Source organism: Rana temporaria, chromosome 4, assembly GCF_905171775.1.
Source record: "Rana temporaria chromosome 4, aRanTem1.1, whole genome shotgun sequence".
Classification (NCBI taxonomy): domain Eukaryota; kingdom Metazoa; phylum Chordata; class Amphibia; order Anura; family Ranidae; genus Rana; species Rana temporaria.
Genome location: NC_053492.1, coordinates 389,693,748 through 389,710,767, shown reverse-complemented (window position 1 = coordinate 389,710,767; position 17,020 = coordinate 389,693,748). Strand labels below are relative to the sequence as shown.

General features: G+C 42.8%; 1 protein-coding gene across 3 annotated transcripts in view; it reads left to right on the top strand.

Moving 5' to 3' along the window:
• The window catches only part of NPHP1 (nephrocystin 1), a 119,718-nt gene extending 103,065 nt beyond the window's left edge, over positions 1-16,653 (top strand). For all 3 annotated transcript variants that reach the window (XM_040351110.1, XM_040351112.1, XM_040351111.1), the window contains exons 19-21: positions 4,835-4,908; positions 14,679-14,723; positions 16,292-16,653. In XM_040351110.1, the coding sequence (XP_040207044.1) occupies positions 4,835-4,908; positions 14,679-14,723; positions 16,292-16,570 (398 nt within the window). In that variant the 3' untranslated portion in view covers positions 16,571-16,653. The remainder of the gene's footprint in view (positions 1-4,834; positions 4,909-14,678; positions 14,724-16,291) is intronic.
• Positions 16,654-17,020: the final 367 nt, after the last annotated feature.

Sequence of the window (17,020 nt, the reverse complement as noted above, 5' to 3'; positions counted from 1 at the left end):
TCCACCATTTCTAGGTGGATTAAGCAATTAATCACTCAGGCCTACGGCTTGAAAGGGTTGCCTCCTCCAGTATCATTAAAGGCTCATTCTACTAGGGCCATGGGCGCCTCCTGGGCAGCACACCACCAGATCTCTATGGCTCAAGTTTGCAAGGCGGCAACCTGGTCTTCTGTCCACACGTTTACAAAATTCTACCAGTTGGACGTAAGAAGGAAGTCTGATACAGCCTTTGGGCAGGCAGTGCTGCAGGCTGCAGTTTGAGACCCTCGGAATCCGGGGGCTCCTCTTTTTTGAGTTAAATTTTAAATTTAAGATTATTTTTCTCAACTAAGTTGGATTTATTATGATTTGAGTATTTCTCTAAATTAAATCCTTTTGTCTTGGAGATGTTCTCCCTCCCCTCATTGTGAGCATTGCTTTGGGACATCCCATATAGTAATGAATATGCCGCTCTGTGTCCCGTGATGTACGATAAAGAAAAAGGGATTTTTAATACATCTTACCTGTAAAATCCTTTTCTTGGAGTACATCACGGGACACAGAGCTCCCACCCCTCTTTTTTTGGGGACCATTTTGGGAGGCATACTGCTTGCTACAAAACTGAGGTACTCCTCCTATGGGAGGGGGTTATATAGGGAGGGGCATTTCCTGTTTGAGATTGCCAGTGTCAACACCTGAAGGTACTCCATATAACCCATATAGTAATGAATATGCCGCTCTGTGTCCCGTGATGTACTCCAAGAAAAGGATTTTACAGGTAAGCTGTATTAAAAATCCCTTTTTTTCTGGGGGGGAGTTTTACCTAGATTTGACAGGTACCCAATCCCACTTCCGCTCGGATCCCCTAGGCCTAGTTCTCCTTTTCCCCTCCCTCCCTGCAGTCATCTGGGACATGACACAGGTCCCAGATGACTGCCGGACCATTCAGGACATGCAGTGCGACTCATGTATGTGCAGTGCGCCTCCTGTTGTCACAGCCAGGTGCCCACAGTTCAAATTTTTCATGTTTACACATTTTATTGCACAACAACACAAAGACCATCACACATGAATTAACATCAATTGTAAGGAAAGCTTGATTCCACACAGAGAGGGATACAAAAACAAACACCAATCCAACACAAGGGGTCGATAGATGAACAGATGTGGTCCAACAGATGATTTAGCAACATAGTATGCAGTTTAAAGATGAAAGAGGTTAGAAAGCTGACATTTGGATGGTCCACCTCAGCCATGGCCCAGGGAATGGCAAGGACCAGGCAAAGTCAGTGAAATATGCAGCAAATTTCTAATGAGAAAAAAAAAGGAGTTTAGAAAATTAGTTCTGGGGTGTTAAACCAGCCATGGTCTCAAGAGCACGCTCAAATGACAAAGGTGAAATCGGCTAAGGCTGCTTTAATGCGTACTCGCACAGTGGCGGGCCGACTGGAACTGATCATGAGGTCACAATTGGCACCTGAATCCAAGATGGTTGTGTTGGGCCAAAGACGGCATTAAAAATGATCAGGTTGTTCAAAGATGGTGCTGGACTCTGTGGGCTGGTAAGCACCTGTTTTGTAAAAGTCAGTAGCTACAGTACTTGTAGCTGCTGACATTTACTTTTTGCATACGTAATTGAAGTTCCTCTTTGGGTATATATGAGTTAATCATGAATTTTTAATTATTGTTTTATTACCTTTATCAGCATTTCGACTTTATTCATTTATTTGTGTCAAATACTGGTCAACCGCAATATTGTTTCAAGATCTATTCCTGAGTATGCACCTATTTATAGTCTTGTTTACCTTTTCAACGTCATGCATTTCCTATCACTTATGATTGTTTAATGTATTTTGACCTATGAGCTTGTGCACACGAGCATATTACATTCTTAAATAGTTTTGTTTTGCAAAGCTATTTGTTAAAGGGAGGAAGAAGGAGAGGTAGCATTTTTTTATTTGTTTATCTCTAAATTTGAAGTACTTATTAAAGAGGAGCTCCAAGTTCCTCCCAAAAAAAGCCAGCAATTATAAATGCTGTACCTGCTGACTTTTAATATTAGAGCACTTACCTATGTACGGAATCTAGTGGTGTCCTCACCCAAGATGATTTTTCAATCGGGTGCTGACACCGCCATCTTGTCCAAGGGAAACCAGCAGTGAAACCTTGTGGCTTCACATCCCGTTTCCTACTACGCTTTCTGAATGGGTTGGCTGCAGGGGAAGCCAGGTACCCGCTCCCCCCCAAAAGGTGCCAAATGTGGCCACAGAGGGGGGAGGGGGAAGACAAGTGGAGCTTCCCCTTTTGGGTGGAGCTCTGCTTCAATATGTACACACACTTTGCCCAACCGATCTGACACTTTGGGGTTTTACTAAAACTGAAGAGTGCAAAATCTAATTCAGCTGTGCATGATATCCAATCGGCTTCTAACTTCCGCTTGTTCAATTAAGCTTTGAAAAAATATATTAGAGATTGTTTGCACTCCATAGCCAAGCTACGGCTAGAGGGTCCTGTTGGTGATACAAGCAGGGGAGGGCTGGCAGGGGGGGCAGGGTGGAAATCCCCCCCCCCCCCCGGGCTGGTGACACTATGCACAGCCACCGGCCGCCACTACCAAACGCTGTTTTTGCAGAGCAGGAATATGCCTGCTGGAGCTCTGTTTACACAGGTTTCGGCGGCTGCTCGCCTCCTACTGTGCAGCCATGCCTGTGTCCGCTCCGAGGTAGATGGCTACAGGGCTGAGCTATGTCTCGTCTCACACATAGCTCAGCCTCAGCACACACCAGCGCTGACATCCCCTTCTCTCTCTGCACATACACGAGGAGAGATAGAGCCCACCTGCACCTCCTCCTTGTGAGTTTGCCCTGCCCACACTTCCCGGGCATGTGTGGGCACTGGACAGGAAGTTTGAACCCAAAAAATCATCAGACATCCTGCCTGCGCCTCAGCCTCCATCCTGGTAAGCTCACCCTCTCTAGTCTCTCCTGCCTCCCAGTGTATAAAAAGGGGTGCTCTGTGGACTTTGTTAAAGGGGAGGGGGGACAGGCTTTGGTGAGCAGATACCCCCTTTACACAATAGTCCACAGCATGCACCCTTAAATCAAGTTTCCCAGAACACCCACTACCGGACTCTGATGTTAGGGGGGCCTCTGTGCGGACTCTGATGTAAGGAGGGCCTCTGTGCAGACTCTGATGTAAGGAGGGCCTCTGTGCAGACTCTGATGTTAGGGGGGCCTCTGTGCAGACTCTGATGTAAGGAGGGCCTCCGTGTGGATACTTGTGATCATGAAAGACTGTGATCATAGACTGTTTTCCTCTATCCATCACTTTTCCACGCTCTATGGGCCACTTGACTGGACTTGCCCCCCAGGCCTAAGGCTGCCAGCCCTCCCCTGGATACAAGGACGTAATTTCTTCACTTTACTGAAAAGTTTTCAGTTTGAAAGTTTGTACCCAAAAATATGCTGTGCTGAATTATGAATGGGTATGTAGACAAAGGAGCCCAGCATTTTTCTGAGGAAATTGTCTTCTTTGTAATATTTTTTTGTGCCACTGGATTTTGCTTTGCCACTGTTTGCACAAAACACACTAATACTTCTAATACTTTTTCCCATCTGATTAAGCTATACATAAATGTGTTAGGAAGTAGTGTTGCTGGTTTACAGTACTTAAGGAAGTACTACCAAGGCATATTGAAATTGTGTATGAAGAGAATGTGAGATTCATTTATACCTGTCAAGACCAAATTATGTTGGCTGCCATTGCTGACCTTTTTGTTTTTAAAAAATATATATTTTTCTAGACTGTTATGCTGATGCTTTTGGCTTTAACTCTGGCGTCACAGATCGTGAGCAAAGATTGATATAAGAATCGAAATTCGCATTTTCAACTGCTAGCACTTTGAAATGCTAGCCACCACCAAGTCTTTCATATAGACGTACAGGTGACCCAAACTGCCTAAAGCAATATGCAAGTCAAGTAGGCACCAAGGTAGATGTCAGAACATCTTACATTTAGTGTGTCTTTATTGCAACTGATAACAAAGTTACTATTATTTCGTTATATATGATTATGGTTGTTATTAGTGCAAATGATGTACTTGGTTGGTCCCATGCATGATATTCCAGGACAAAAACACATAATGTAAACATAGGACTAAGTGAAATAAGTAAACATAAAATGTTAGGCAATGCATTTACCTTTTTATTTATATGCAATCGTACTGTGCAAGAGAAAAATAAATTAAAATGGGGAAAAAAGGACACTGGATGTTTTGAGATATACATGTATAAACTGCATATATGTCAAATAGTGCGAAACAAAGTACATATTTATAATAAATAAATAATAAAAGTAAAGTCTTGAGCTCCATGTACAGGGGACGCTTTTACAACTGCTTCTAAATGATTAAACTTGACAGATAGTAACCCACGTTTAAAACGACCATTTTTCACGTTCACGTTTGGCATCTGAAACGTGGAAATCTTCTGCGTCTAAACCCATTTTTTTGCTTTCAAAGAAACGCTGTTGAACGCAACTGCCTAAAAACGGCAATAAACGAGACTGTGTACATGGTCACATAAGATAACATTGAATGAGTTCAGGGGCATTTGAAAAAAGTGTCCAACTGCCTCTGAACGTACCTTTAGCAGCGTCCTGTGTACATGGGACCTAAGTTTAGTGGGCAGTCAGCACATAGCAGTGGTAAAGCATGTCTTCAGCATTTATTCATTTCAAAGTAAATTGTTTTCCAAAACTGACACTGTGGATACATTATAATTTTAAGACCACTGAGCTATAGTCACACACTGATTGTGGTTCAAAGTACATTGATTTTTGTTGCTCCTCATTTCAGATTTAATTTGCAATCCACTGCTGGCCACATTCTCCAGACTAATGGAGCAGCCTGATATCATGGATGCTTTGAGGGTAAGTGCATAGGGCTGATTGCCAAAACCTATTTTATGCAACGAAAATACCGTATTTATCTGCGTATAACACGCACCCTAACTTTAAGAGGGAAGTTTCAGGAAAAAAAGTTCCACAGCCCCCTGCGTATAACACGCAGGCACAGTTTACCCTCTATTTTCAGGGTAAAAAAGTGAGTGTTATACGCCAATAAATACAGTATATAAGACCACCTAGGGAGACATTTGTCAATGTTAGTAAGTCCTTAATGGAGCACAGAATACGTTGTTTGATGCAGGACTGAAGCAGTGGAAAGCTGAACTCCCCTCTACCCTTGGTGATATTCACCTCCCCCATGACAACGCTCAACTGTTTCACCCAGCGAATGGGTTTTCTAGCATTGAAACTTGGTAAAAACTAATTTTGCATCCCAATACTGTTTCCTCAGTGTCATTTAGTGTTGCTACTAAGGATGAGCTCTGGTGTGTTCGCATAGAACACGTGCAGAGCCCGCCAGGAAGTGTGCACGGCGCTGCGCTAATAACAGCCAGGGAGACATTTCACGATGCCTGCAGCCGAGCATCGGGACAATGTCTCCCTGGCTGTGATTAGCACAGCGCCGTTCTCACTTCCTGGCGGGCTCTGCACGTGTTCTATGCGAACACGCCGGAGCTCATCCTTAGTTGCTACTGATGAAAGTTCCTAAGTTCCTGGAGTAGGAATCAAGTCACAGTTGCAGCAATCTGGTTCATATGCCACTCCCAGTGTATATACCAACAGGAAGTACTGTTGCTGCTTTCTAATAAGCCAATATGTCCCTCCACCAGAATGAATGCCTGGGAGAATTGTTTACTAATTTCTGAAATCTTTTTAATTTAGCAATTCCATCTGTTTTTTTCCTTGTAACCCCCCAAAACAGGATGTTTGCACCCTGCCCCCTGGATGGTTTTCTTCTGCTATTGCTTATTTGGGCATTTACGTCTTGGGACTGGGGTGGAATTTAAAGCTAGATGCCTTGTTGGTATTATTAGGTGACTAAAGCATGATGGGTTTACTGCAACGGGAAATAGGTTGGTCTGTTGGACCTCTCATTTTTTCACCAGTTAACTAATACTGCTTGGTGACTGCAATATTCACTTGAAAAAAAAGTGGATGCTTCATTTTTATTTGTCAGGTAAGGGAAGAATGTAGAAACTGATCCCTAACCCCCCCCCCCCCCCAAAAAAAAAAATGTTTATCTTAAAATGTCTGAACAGAGAACCTAAATTACTATGCAGCTCTTTCGGGAGTAGCACTACATGTAGTGCTACTCCCGAAGGAGCTGCATAGTAATTTAGGTTCTCTGTTCTGTGCCTCGACTCCAAGAACACCCTTCCCTCTGGTTGAGTAAAAGTTTCTGTAGCATCTATATGAACATAAGTGTGGATACTTTTAACTCAACTGAATTCAGCACAAGGAAATAAACACAAGACCGTTTAGTGATAAATTATTGGTATTGGTATGGGTGCAGTTCAGCACCACAGAGCAGCAGCTACAGAGAACGGCTGCAGCCGGTGTTTCTCTCACTCTTGATTCATAGCCAAGCACCTGGCTACACTTAAAATAAAAATTCATCCTTGACTTGATATGCTATCCATTACACTTCAAATACTTGTGTACTCCGAGTGAACCGAAAGATGGTTGTTGTATTGAATGCATAGTGGCAAGCTCATCAGCAGCTGGTTGTTGCAGTCTGCACCAGTCACTGACATTTGGAATCCATCGTCATGATTTCCTGATGATGGAACAAATCTGAGCTCCTGATACATGTTGACTGGACATACAGACCTTTCTTAAAACTTTTATTGGAATAAATACTTTTGGACTTTACATGCCTGAATGACACTCCTGTTCTTATATCTTTGATCAGTTCCAGTCCTAAAGTAACTCTGGGATCCCTTTTGTTTTATGCGAGCTGTTTACTCAGCATTGATATGCTGCACACCACCAGTTCTAGAATATTTTGCAAAGATTGGGCCATCTACCTATGCCTAAATCATGCTAAGATCTAACACCACTGACATCTGGGGAAAAATATTTAATATTCATTTTACAAGGGAACTTCCAGGAAGCACTGATTATAAGATTTATTGGGTCCTAATAGCAGTGGGTGGGGTCTGCACTGTGTTCTGGGATGCAGTTAGTATGGGAACATGCAGGCAGGGCTTGGGAAGTCTCATATTACCAAAATACACCGATACTGTTGGTTATAGGGGACGACTGATTACAGTTACAGCCGATTATTGCAGGCCAATATCCACAATTTTAGAAGAATCCGAAGCAAATTTTACTAATATTGCCGATATTGGTCTCTGCGGGACGCAGCCATATTTTCGGGCCCAAAAGGGCGGAAGATTTGCGGTGCACTGCAGGGACGCGTGGCACATGCACATGACGTCATTACGCTTCCGTGCACTGGGCCTAAACGTTCTGAGTCTGACAGTGAGTCCTAGCCTCCCTCACCTCACCAATGCACTGCACGCTACTAGAGGGGTCGGACGGACACGCCAGCCATCCAGCCAACCGCTACCCACCCATCCACAGCAAGGTGCCAGGCCAGTCAGCAGCCAGCCACCCACCCACAGCAAAGTGCCAGGCCAGCTAGCAGCCACCCACCCACAGCAAGGTGACAGGCCTGCCACCCATCCACAGCAGGGTGTCAGTCAGCAAGCCACCCACAGCAGGGTGCTAGTTAGCAAGTCACCCACCCACAGCAGGGTGCCAGCTAGCAAGCCACCCACTCCCCATCAGGATGCCAGCTAACAAGCCACCCACCCCCAGCAGGGTGCCAGCCAGCAAGCCGCTCAACCACAGCAGAGTGCCAGCCAGCAAGCCAACCACCCACAGCAAGGTGACAGGCCTGCCACCCATCCACAGCAGGGTGCCAGGCAGCAAGCCACCCACCCACAGCAGGGTGCCAGGCAGCAAGCCACCCACCCACAGCAGGGTGCCAGGCAGCAAGTCACCCACCCACAGCAGGGTGCCAGTTAGCAAGTCACCCACCCACAGCAGGGTGCCAGCTAGCAAGCCACCCACCCCCCATCAGGATGCCAGCTAACAAGCCACCCACCCCCCTGCAGGGTGCCAGCTAGCAAGCCGCTCAACCACAGCAGATTGCCAGCAAGCCACCCACCCACAGCAGGGTGCCAGCCAGCAAGCCCACCCACAGCAGGGTGCCATCCAGTGAGCAGCCAGACACCCACCCACAGCAAAGTGCCAGGCCAGCTAGCAGCCACCCACCCACAGCAAGGTGACAGGCCTGCCACCCATCCACCGCAGGGTGCCTGGCAGCAAGCCACACATCCACAGCAGGGTGCCAGGCAGCAAGCCACCCACCCACAGCAGGGCGTCAGCAAGCCATCCACCCACAGCAGGGTGCCAGTTAGCAAGTCACCCACCCACAGCAGGGTGCCAGCTAGCAAGCCACCCACCCCCCATCAGGATGCCAGCTAACAAGCCACCCACCCCCCAGCAGGGTGCCAGCCAGCAAGCCGCTCAACCACAGCAGAGTGCCAGCCAGCAAGCCACCCACCCACAGCAGGGTGCCAGCCAGCAAGCCCACCCACAGCAGGGTGCCAGCCAGTCAGCAGCCAGACACCCACCTACAGCAAAGTGCCAGGCCAGCTAGCAGCCACTCACCCACAGAAAGGTGACAGGCCTGCCACCCACCCACAGCAGGGTGCCAGGCAGCAAGCCACCCACCCACAGCAGGGTGCCAGTCAGCAAGCCACCCACCCACAGCAGGGTGCCAGCTAGCAAGCCACCCACCCACAGCAGGGTGCCAGCTAGCAAGCCACCCACCCCCATCAGGGTGCCAGCTAGCAAGCCACCACTTAAAGACCCCTTTACGCCGATATATGTCGGCAGAATGGCACGGCTGGGCACAAGCACGTACCTGTACGTGTCTCTTTAAGGCCCAGCCGCGCACTCGCGACCCGGTCCGAAGCTCTGTGACCGCGCCCACGGGACCCACGGACCCAATCACCGCCGGTGTCCCGCGATCTGTCACCAGAGCTGAAGAACGGGGAGAGGTGTGTGTAAACACACCTTTACCGTTCTTCATTGTGGCAATGTCAGTGATTGTCTGTTGCCTGATATAGGGAAAGACGATCACTGACGTCACACGTCCAGCCCCGCCCCCCTACAGTTCGAAACACATATGAGGTCACACTTAACCCCTTCAGCGCCCCCTAGTGGTTAACTCCTAAACTGCAATTGTCATTTTCACAGTAAGCAGTGCATTTTTATAGCACTTTTCGCTGTAAAAATGACAATGGTCCCAAAAATGTGTCAAAATTGTCCGATGTGTCCGCCATAATGTCACAGCCACAAAAAAAATCGCTGATCGCCGCCATTAGTAGTAAAAAAAAATATTAATAAAAATGCCATAAAACTATCCCCGATTTTGTAAACGCTATAAATTTTGCTGCGATCGATAAACACTTGCTGCGATTTTTTTTTACCAAAAATAGGTAGAAGAATACGTATCGGCCTAAACTGAGGAAAAAAAATGTTTTATTTTTAATCTTTTTTGGGAATATTTATTAGAGCAAAAAGTAAAAAATATTGATTTTTTTTTCAAAATTGTCGCTCTATTTTTTGTTTATAGCGCAAAAAAAAAAAAACGCAGAGGTGATCAAATACCACCAAAAGAAAGCTCTATTTGTGGGAAAAAAATGACGCCAATTTTGTTTGGGAGCCACGTCGCACGATCGCGCAATTGTCAGTTAAAGCGACGCAGTGCCGAATCGCAAAAAGGGGCAAGGTCCTTTAACCTGCATAATGGTCTTAAGTGGTTAAGCAACAGTCAAAAAATACTAGGCTGCAAACACTCCTGTGTATCAATAATATGAAATGTGCTATAAATATTGTATGAAATATCAGTGTATACAAACATGTAACATTTCCAAAACATCCAAAGAAAAAAAACTAGTTCATAGATCAATTAATGTGCATCAACAGGTCTCCAAAAAAAATGATGCTGTAAGTATACATGCTCCACCACAGAAAAGCTTCAACCAGTAGCTTAAGGGTAAATGCTCACCACCATTTCTGACCTTCACTACAAAAGTCAAAATCGCATATACAATAACTCACAAAAGTGAGTACACCCCTCCCATTTTTGTAAATATTTTATTATATCTTTTCATCTGACAACACTGAAGAAATTACACTTTGCTACAATGTAAAGTAGTGAGCGTACAGCTTGTATAACAGTGTAAAGTTACTGTCCCCTCAAAAAAACATATTTATGGAACAAACACAAGTACCTCTCCTTGCTGGTCACTAACTCATATACCGGTAGTGCTGTCCAGGAGAAGAGAAAGTCTCAATCTGAAACAGCAACATAGGAGATCCCACCAGCATACAAACAAGTTTATTTTCTTTTGATGTTTTGGAAATATTATATGTGATTATACATTGATATTTCCTTATTTATAGCACATTTAATAAGTTTGATACACAGGGTGAGCTAGCGATAAAAAAAATGAACGTATCACGTAGTTAAAATACCTCTTTGAGTATGTTGTTCTGGAGTCAGAAACTGCTGAAGCCAGTAGTAGAGCATAACAGCTGGATGACTAAAATTTTTGGAATTACATCAACAATAGCAGCTCCCATAGTAAGGAAATAACATTATATCAGTAAGATGTCTAGAAAAAGATTTTATACTTAAACTCTTTTTTTTTTTGTCCTGTCTTCCCATTTTACGCACAATGGTCGTTATGCTAAATTATTATTTGCAGTGTAATATCAGGCAGTACATTAGACTTATGCATTCCTAATAAGGGCAGATTTGCAGGTCCGGAAGGAGTGGGTGTTTTAATTATAATACAGTTAAAATATTCAGCCCGCCCTGCAAGACCAATCCTCAGTGAAAGTACGAAGTTTTGATTATTAGAACATCGAGAAATATAGGAGCTCTTGTACTACTTGTTTGTGGAGTCTTATGATGAATTTATAAGGTGACACACTGTATAATTAATTTGAATCTTTTCATAGATGAGTGACAAAATCAGTGTTTGGCAATTGGTTTCTATAAACCTGTTCAACATCTCACTGTTCTCTAGTACTAGGCAGGTTTCAGTGCATATTTATTTTAGGTGTAATAATTACATCTCCCTGTGACTTTTAAAAGCTGGAGAAAGACGATAATTTGCCTAGTTTAAAAAAACTTCTATCAATTAAATAAGGAAAAAAAATATTATTTTGGATTTTTCTTAAAGTGTTGTCAAACCTTTTACCAAAAACTGCCGATGCAGATAAGGGGTGTCTGTAGACCAAAACAAACAGTGTAGCTTTGACTAAAGTTTAATATCGCCTTTATTATAGGTGTAGGCCATTTACATACCTTATGAAGCATCACTGGAAATCTCAAAGGACGTTGCTAAGAAAGGCCCAGCTATTACTGCTCACCTTTATCATCACGGGAGTGAGCTCTCAAACTCTGAGATCAGAGATACTACATCAGTGGACAGAGAGTGCATGTGATGGGGTTTGAATCGGAGAAAGTCCCCTCCGAGGAGCAGAACGAAACGCGATTGGCCATGGCCTGGCGGGAGCCTGGGCTGAGACTGTGACATACTTCATCACAGCGGGTTTGCTTCGATGTGCAGCCAATGGGATACAGCTTTTGTTTTCCATTGACATTTGGAGCTGAGCCAAGCTCCTTCACTGGCCGACACTCATAGCGGTGGGCACAGGGCTAGAAGCCCTCACAGCCTGAGCGGCACACATAATTCCATATCTGGTTCTCAGTGTATAGTGGCTGCATATGGCTGCTGAGTTGTCCACCTACACTTGAATCTTGACTACGTGGGCCTTTTGTCAGTTTGACATTTGTTTGTGTCTTGCTCTAATTAGTTTATACAAGTGAGTATGACTTGTATGAAGAAGATTGGATCACAAACGCTTCTACCAGTGTATACTAGTCTCTGTGTAAGCTCCGAGTCGTTCTAACTGGCGCTTACACAAGGTGGAAGACTCTTTTCCTGCCTTCATGTGGCTGGGCTAATCCTCAAACACCAGCGATTTAGGTGAGGGTAAGGGCTATGTGTCAAATGCTCCCCTATACCTGTAAGTACCAGGTATGTTTTTAGCCACGAGCAGCTAAACAAAACATTGAAAGAACAAAGGAAAGATGCTAATGAGGCACAGGGCTTTAAAGCTAACTTGTTGCATGGGAAAAGCACACATTTTCTTTAGTTTTCTTAATACACAACAGAGTAAAGCACAGCTCCAGGTTGCTTCGCACATCCCCTAAGACAGCCTGGGTGCAGGTTTGGCTCATATCCACAATTAATGCAAAAAGTAGGGTTGAATAACCACACACCACAGGAAGACGAAACTCCAACTTGCTTATTGAATTGATTAAAACCCTTAGACAATAGGATAGCGACACATATGAACCAGGTTGATGTGTTTCACATCCATAGACAGTTAGCCATAACCTATTCAGGTTATGACTAGGCATCTGTGGACCTAAATGTGAAAAGCATCAACCTGGTTCCTCTGTGTAGCTGTGATGTTGTCTAATGCCGCGTACACATGATCAAAATTCCGACAACAAAACCGTGGATTTTTTTCCGAGGGATGTTCGCTCAAACTTGTCTTGCATACACACAGTCACACAAATTTTGCCGGAAATTGCAAGCGTCAAGAACCTGGTGACGTACAACACTAGCCAAGAAAAATGAAGTTCAACGATTCTGGGCATGCGTAGAATTTTTGTGCGTTGAATTGTCTACAACTTTTGTTGTCGGAAAATTTGAGAACCAGCTCTCAAATTTTTGTTGTCGGAAATTCCGACAGCAAATGTCCGATGGAGTATACACACGGTCGGATTTTCCGACAACAAGCTCACATCGAACATTTGTTGTCAGAAATTCCGACCGTGTGTACCCGGCATAAGGATTTTGATGGCTGCAAATAAAAAAGTTGGAGTTTTATCTTTCCATGGTGTGCAGTTAAGCCCCGTACACACAATCTGACTTTTGTCTGACCAAAATCACATCGGAATTCCGACGGAATTCCATCGGAGTAAAAGAGAACATGTTCTCTATCTAAAATCCAATGGAATTCATCGGAATTTCCGATGGGGCATACAAACGGTTGGAATTTCCGATGGAAAAAGTCCATCTGACTTTTTCCATCGGAAATTCCGATCGTGTGTACGGGGCTTAACCCATCCTTACTGTTGGCATTCTTTAATTCTCTTCTTCCGTCTAAACCAACCATGCTTGAAATATTCAAATTTTCCTTTCCTTATTTAACATATTTCTACATAAGCATTTTTTTTAATTTGTAATGCTATTACAAAAATTACTTCAGTCCGCAAACCATTTTAATATTCCAAAACTGTTCTTGTAATATGGCAAATTGTGAGTGTCCTGTTCACTGTAAAGGCTTTCTTTCATGCACAACACTATACTGTGAAACACTAAGTGACCAATTATTGTAACAAGCTTGTCAAACAGCATATAAAATCTATAGCATATAATATTTCTGCTATTTGCAGTAATCGCTTTCATTTAACATGGACAACTGACTCATTGTTTATTGTTAAATATGCTCATTAAATCATCATTGCTTTCAGAATTACAGAGATAAAAATCAACTAAGCACCCTAAATATTTCTTCAAAAGTTTTTTTTTTAGTGCTTTAAACAGGACACATTTTAAAAACAGTGCATATACCACCTAAAAGGTTTTATTTTCAATTGTATCTATGGTCAAAATGTAAAATCATGTATTCATTTCCACATTTAAGTTTGTAAACTTACTTGGCGAAGATCCCCACACGTTTATTTCCTTGAATTTTGGGACACACATATTCACTATGCCCTGTGAGTAGGTACTGCTGTGTCACAGAAATTGCAGAGCCTTCCTTCTGAACTACAGAGGTGATGAGAGGGGGAGTTTCAAGGGGCAGAGTCAGTACAGGAATCACTGCTTGCATGCAGCAAGGTACCATGGGATATGTAGTCCTTAGAAATGGAACGTAAACAGCAGAGGAGAAGTTGCAAAGCATGTAGGGAAAGTTGAGGAAAGAGATGGCCAGCAAATAGGCAGTACTCACACATAAAAGGAGATTTTTTTAAAGTAAGCTTACAGTTGATTGGAAAGTCAAACTAACTATTGTTTGTTTTGCCTTTACAATGCTGATGTTATTTTAGTTTTTATTTTATTTATTACAGGTATTTATACAGTGCTGTCAATTTATGCAGTGCTTTACATATTTATTATGCATTCACATCAGTCCCTGCCCTCAAGGAGCTTACAATCTAAGGTCCCTAACTCTCATTCATACGTACTCATACTGGGGGCCAATTTAGACAGGAGCCAATTAACCTACCAGCATGTTTTTGGCATGTGGGAGGTAACCAGAGGAAACCCACACATGGAAAACATGCAAACTCTAGGCAGGTAGTGTCATGGTTAGGATTCAAACCAAGAACCCTAGTGCTGCCAGGCGGAAGTACTAATCACTTAGCCACTGTTATAAAATGAAAGTGTACACTGTGACTATAGAATTCCTTTAAAGCCTAATATATGAATTTGTTGTCCACATTAGTTTCTCCTCTTCTCTGGACAAATCTATACTAGGCTATTAGACCTTGTTATTTTCTTTTTTATTGATTAATTGATTTCTCAACACAGATACAGAATATACATGTTAACAAATGCGCATATACAACATTTCAAGAAATATATTATCACATTATTTATATTGATTTTTTTTTTCCTTTTCAGAGTGGATGGGCTGAAAAGCAGAACTCTTTGAAGAGGTCAGAAAAGGTAGCACTTTTCTCACTATTATTACTATTTAATGGTACGAATGTAATTTTTTGCAGCAAAATGCTTCAAAGCACAGTTATTAAGCGCAAAGCATTAAGTTTCTGCATTTTGTACTTTGCATTTTACTTTGGAGAATGCCTCACTAGGGTCATATTCCACCCTGTTTGTGATGTTGGTATGTCAACTGATAAAAATTGGAATTGAATTACTGTATTTATCAGCGTATAACATGCACCCTAACTTTAAGAGGGAAGTTTCAGGAAAAAAACTTTCCACAGCCCGTTTCACAGTACACAGCCCCCTTTCCCTGCACATCACACAGCCCCCTTTCATTATAATGCCCCCCTGCACTCCCAGGAGACCCCCAGTCTCTGGGGACAGCTTTGCCAGCATACTCTAAAGTTGAGAAAACATCACTGTCGGCCCCTTCTCATACACCGCTCCTCCTGTGTCACTGTCATTGTAAATCAAAACGTCTAAATACCTCAATTAACGCTGCTCTTTCATGGACCCGGTCATGTGACTACTCTCTTCTGCTGTTTCATTGACGGTCACATGACCGCTCTCCAATCAAAAGCTACACTCGAGGAGGTGGCGGAGCAGGAGGAGCAGAGAGCCAGAAAGAGGGGTGTTAATTGAGGTATTTAGAGGCTTCTATTTACATTGAGAGTAACACAGGAGGAGTGGTGTATGAAAAAGGGCTGGCAGTAATGTTTTCCTAACTTTAAAGTATGCTGGCAGCAGTGTCCCAGGGCCAGGAGAGGCGGGGTAGTTGGCCTGACTCCCCCCAGTGGGTGGCACCCAGGGCGGACTGCCTGATCCCTGCCCCCCAGGGCAAAAAAGTGCGCGTTATACGCCGATAAATACGGTAATGGCTTTTGGATAACCGTAATAAATAAGCCCATTTATATGATAGATAAATAACACTGAACGAGCATTTATGGAAACATTTGGTAAGATGTGGACCAAAACACTTTTTTTCTTTTTCTTCTTCTTTTATTTTTAATACAACTCACATTAAACTATTACATCACAGAATCGTATAATCAATAAAGAAAGCAAATAATAAAATGGACCTGTTAAAAAATAAATAAAAAAATTGTGTGTTTTCCTGAAAATATACAAAAATATGAACATGTAACATATGCGCATCAGCATTTGCACAAATATCATGCAACATAAAAAATTGCAACTTCTACCATTTCATTCTACAGGGCCTCTGCTTTCAGAAAATATATAATTTATGGGTGTTTAAAGTATTTACTAGAAAGTAGATTTTAACATGTGTGCAAAATATTTAGGAATTGCCTGGTAGATATTTTGTATTGCCCCCTTTTAGTATCAATGATGGTTTTCTGTCTTTTGTGAAAGTTGTGAATGAGTTCCTTTCTTATCTTATGAGATATGTTGAAAAAAATGAAATGTGGGATTAAGAGACCAAGCCAGCACTTGCCTTTTTGTCAATGGACATATGTGCTCCTTTGAGCAGGAATGTATGCAATAAAACCAAAAACTCAGGAACAAAATTAGTTCAGTTATATAGTTAATGTAAATATATTTATCTGTAGGGAGATCCCGAATTTTTGAAGAGCACATTCATTCAAGTGTACCACGACACAGCTTACCCTCTTCTACAATCAACATTTCTCCAGGAACCTAGATGGGCAGATGATGAAACAGAAGCTGCACGCTGGAAAGCTATTGCGGATTTCCTAAAGCAAAACAGGGAGAAGGATGGAGCCCTCCATTACTTGCTGTCACCTGATTGTCTTCACAAGCCCTTTGACATGTCAGAGATAACATATGACTTTCTTGATGCATCGAGAACCTCTGTGCTCACTGCTTGAGAAGTGTGCTGAGCAGGGTTTTTTAAATTTACTTTTTCAAAATGACTATGGTATAAATATATATGTTTTATGTTGTGCATTGATGTGGTGGTGTTTCTTTTTTATATACTGGAAATATTTATTCAGCAAACGTTTGTACAATTTTTGCAGTTATTATTATAATTATTATTATTATTATTATTATTATTATTATTATTATTAATAAAAAAAAAATCCATGTTGCCTCAGCTGGTGGTTTTGTAATGTGATTATCCTAATCATACAGCACAGGACACAAGCAAAGTATTCATAGATCCTGGTTGTAGATTCCTACCTTCAGGTGATTGGACAATGGGTGCCCCCCCCCATATACCTATCGCACTTAGTGAATCCTCAGTTTTACTCTAGTGTTTTAAGGCGATGGAAGTCTCTTTCTTCATGGAGAATGACTGTTAGCCTAATTAGTTTAAC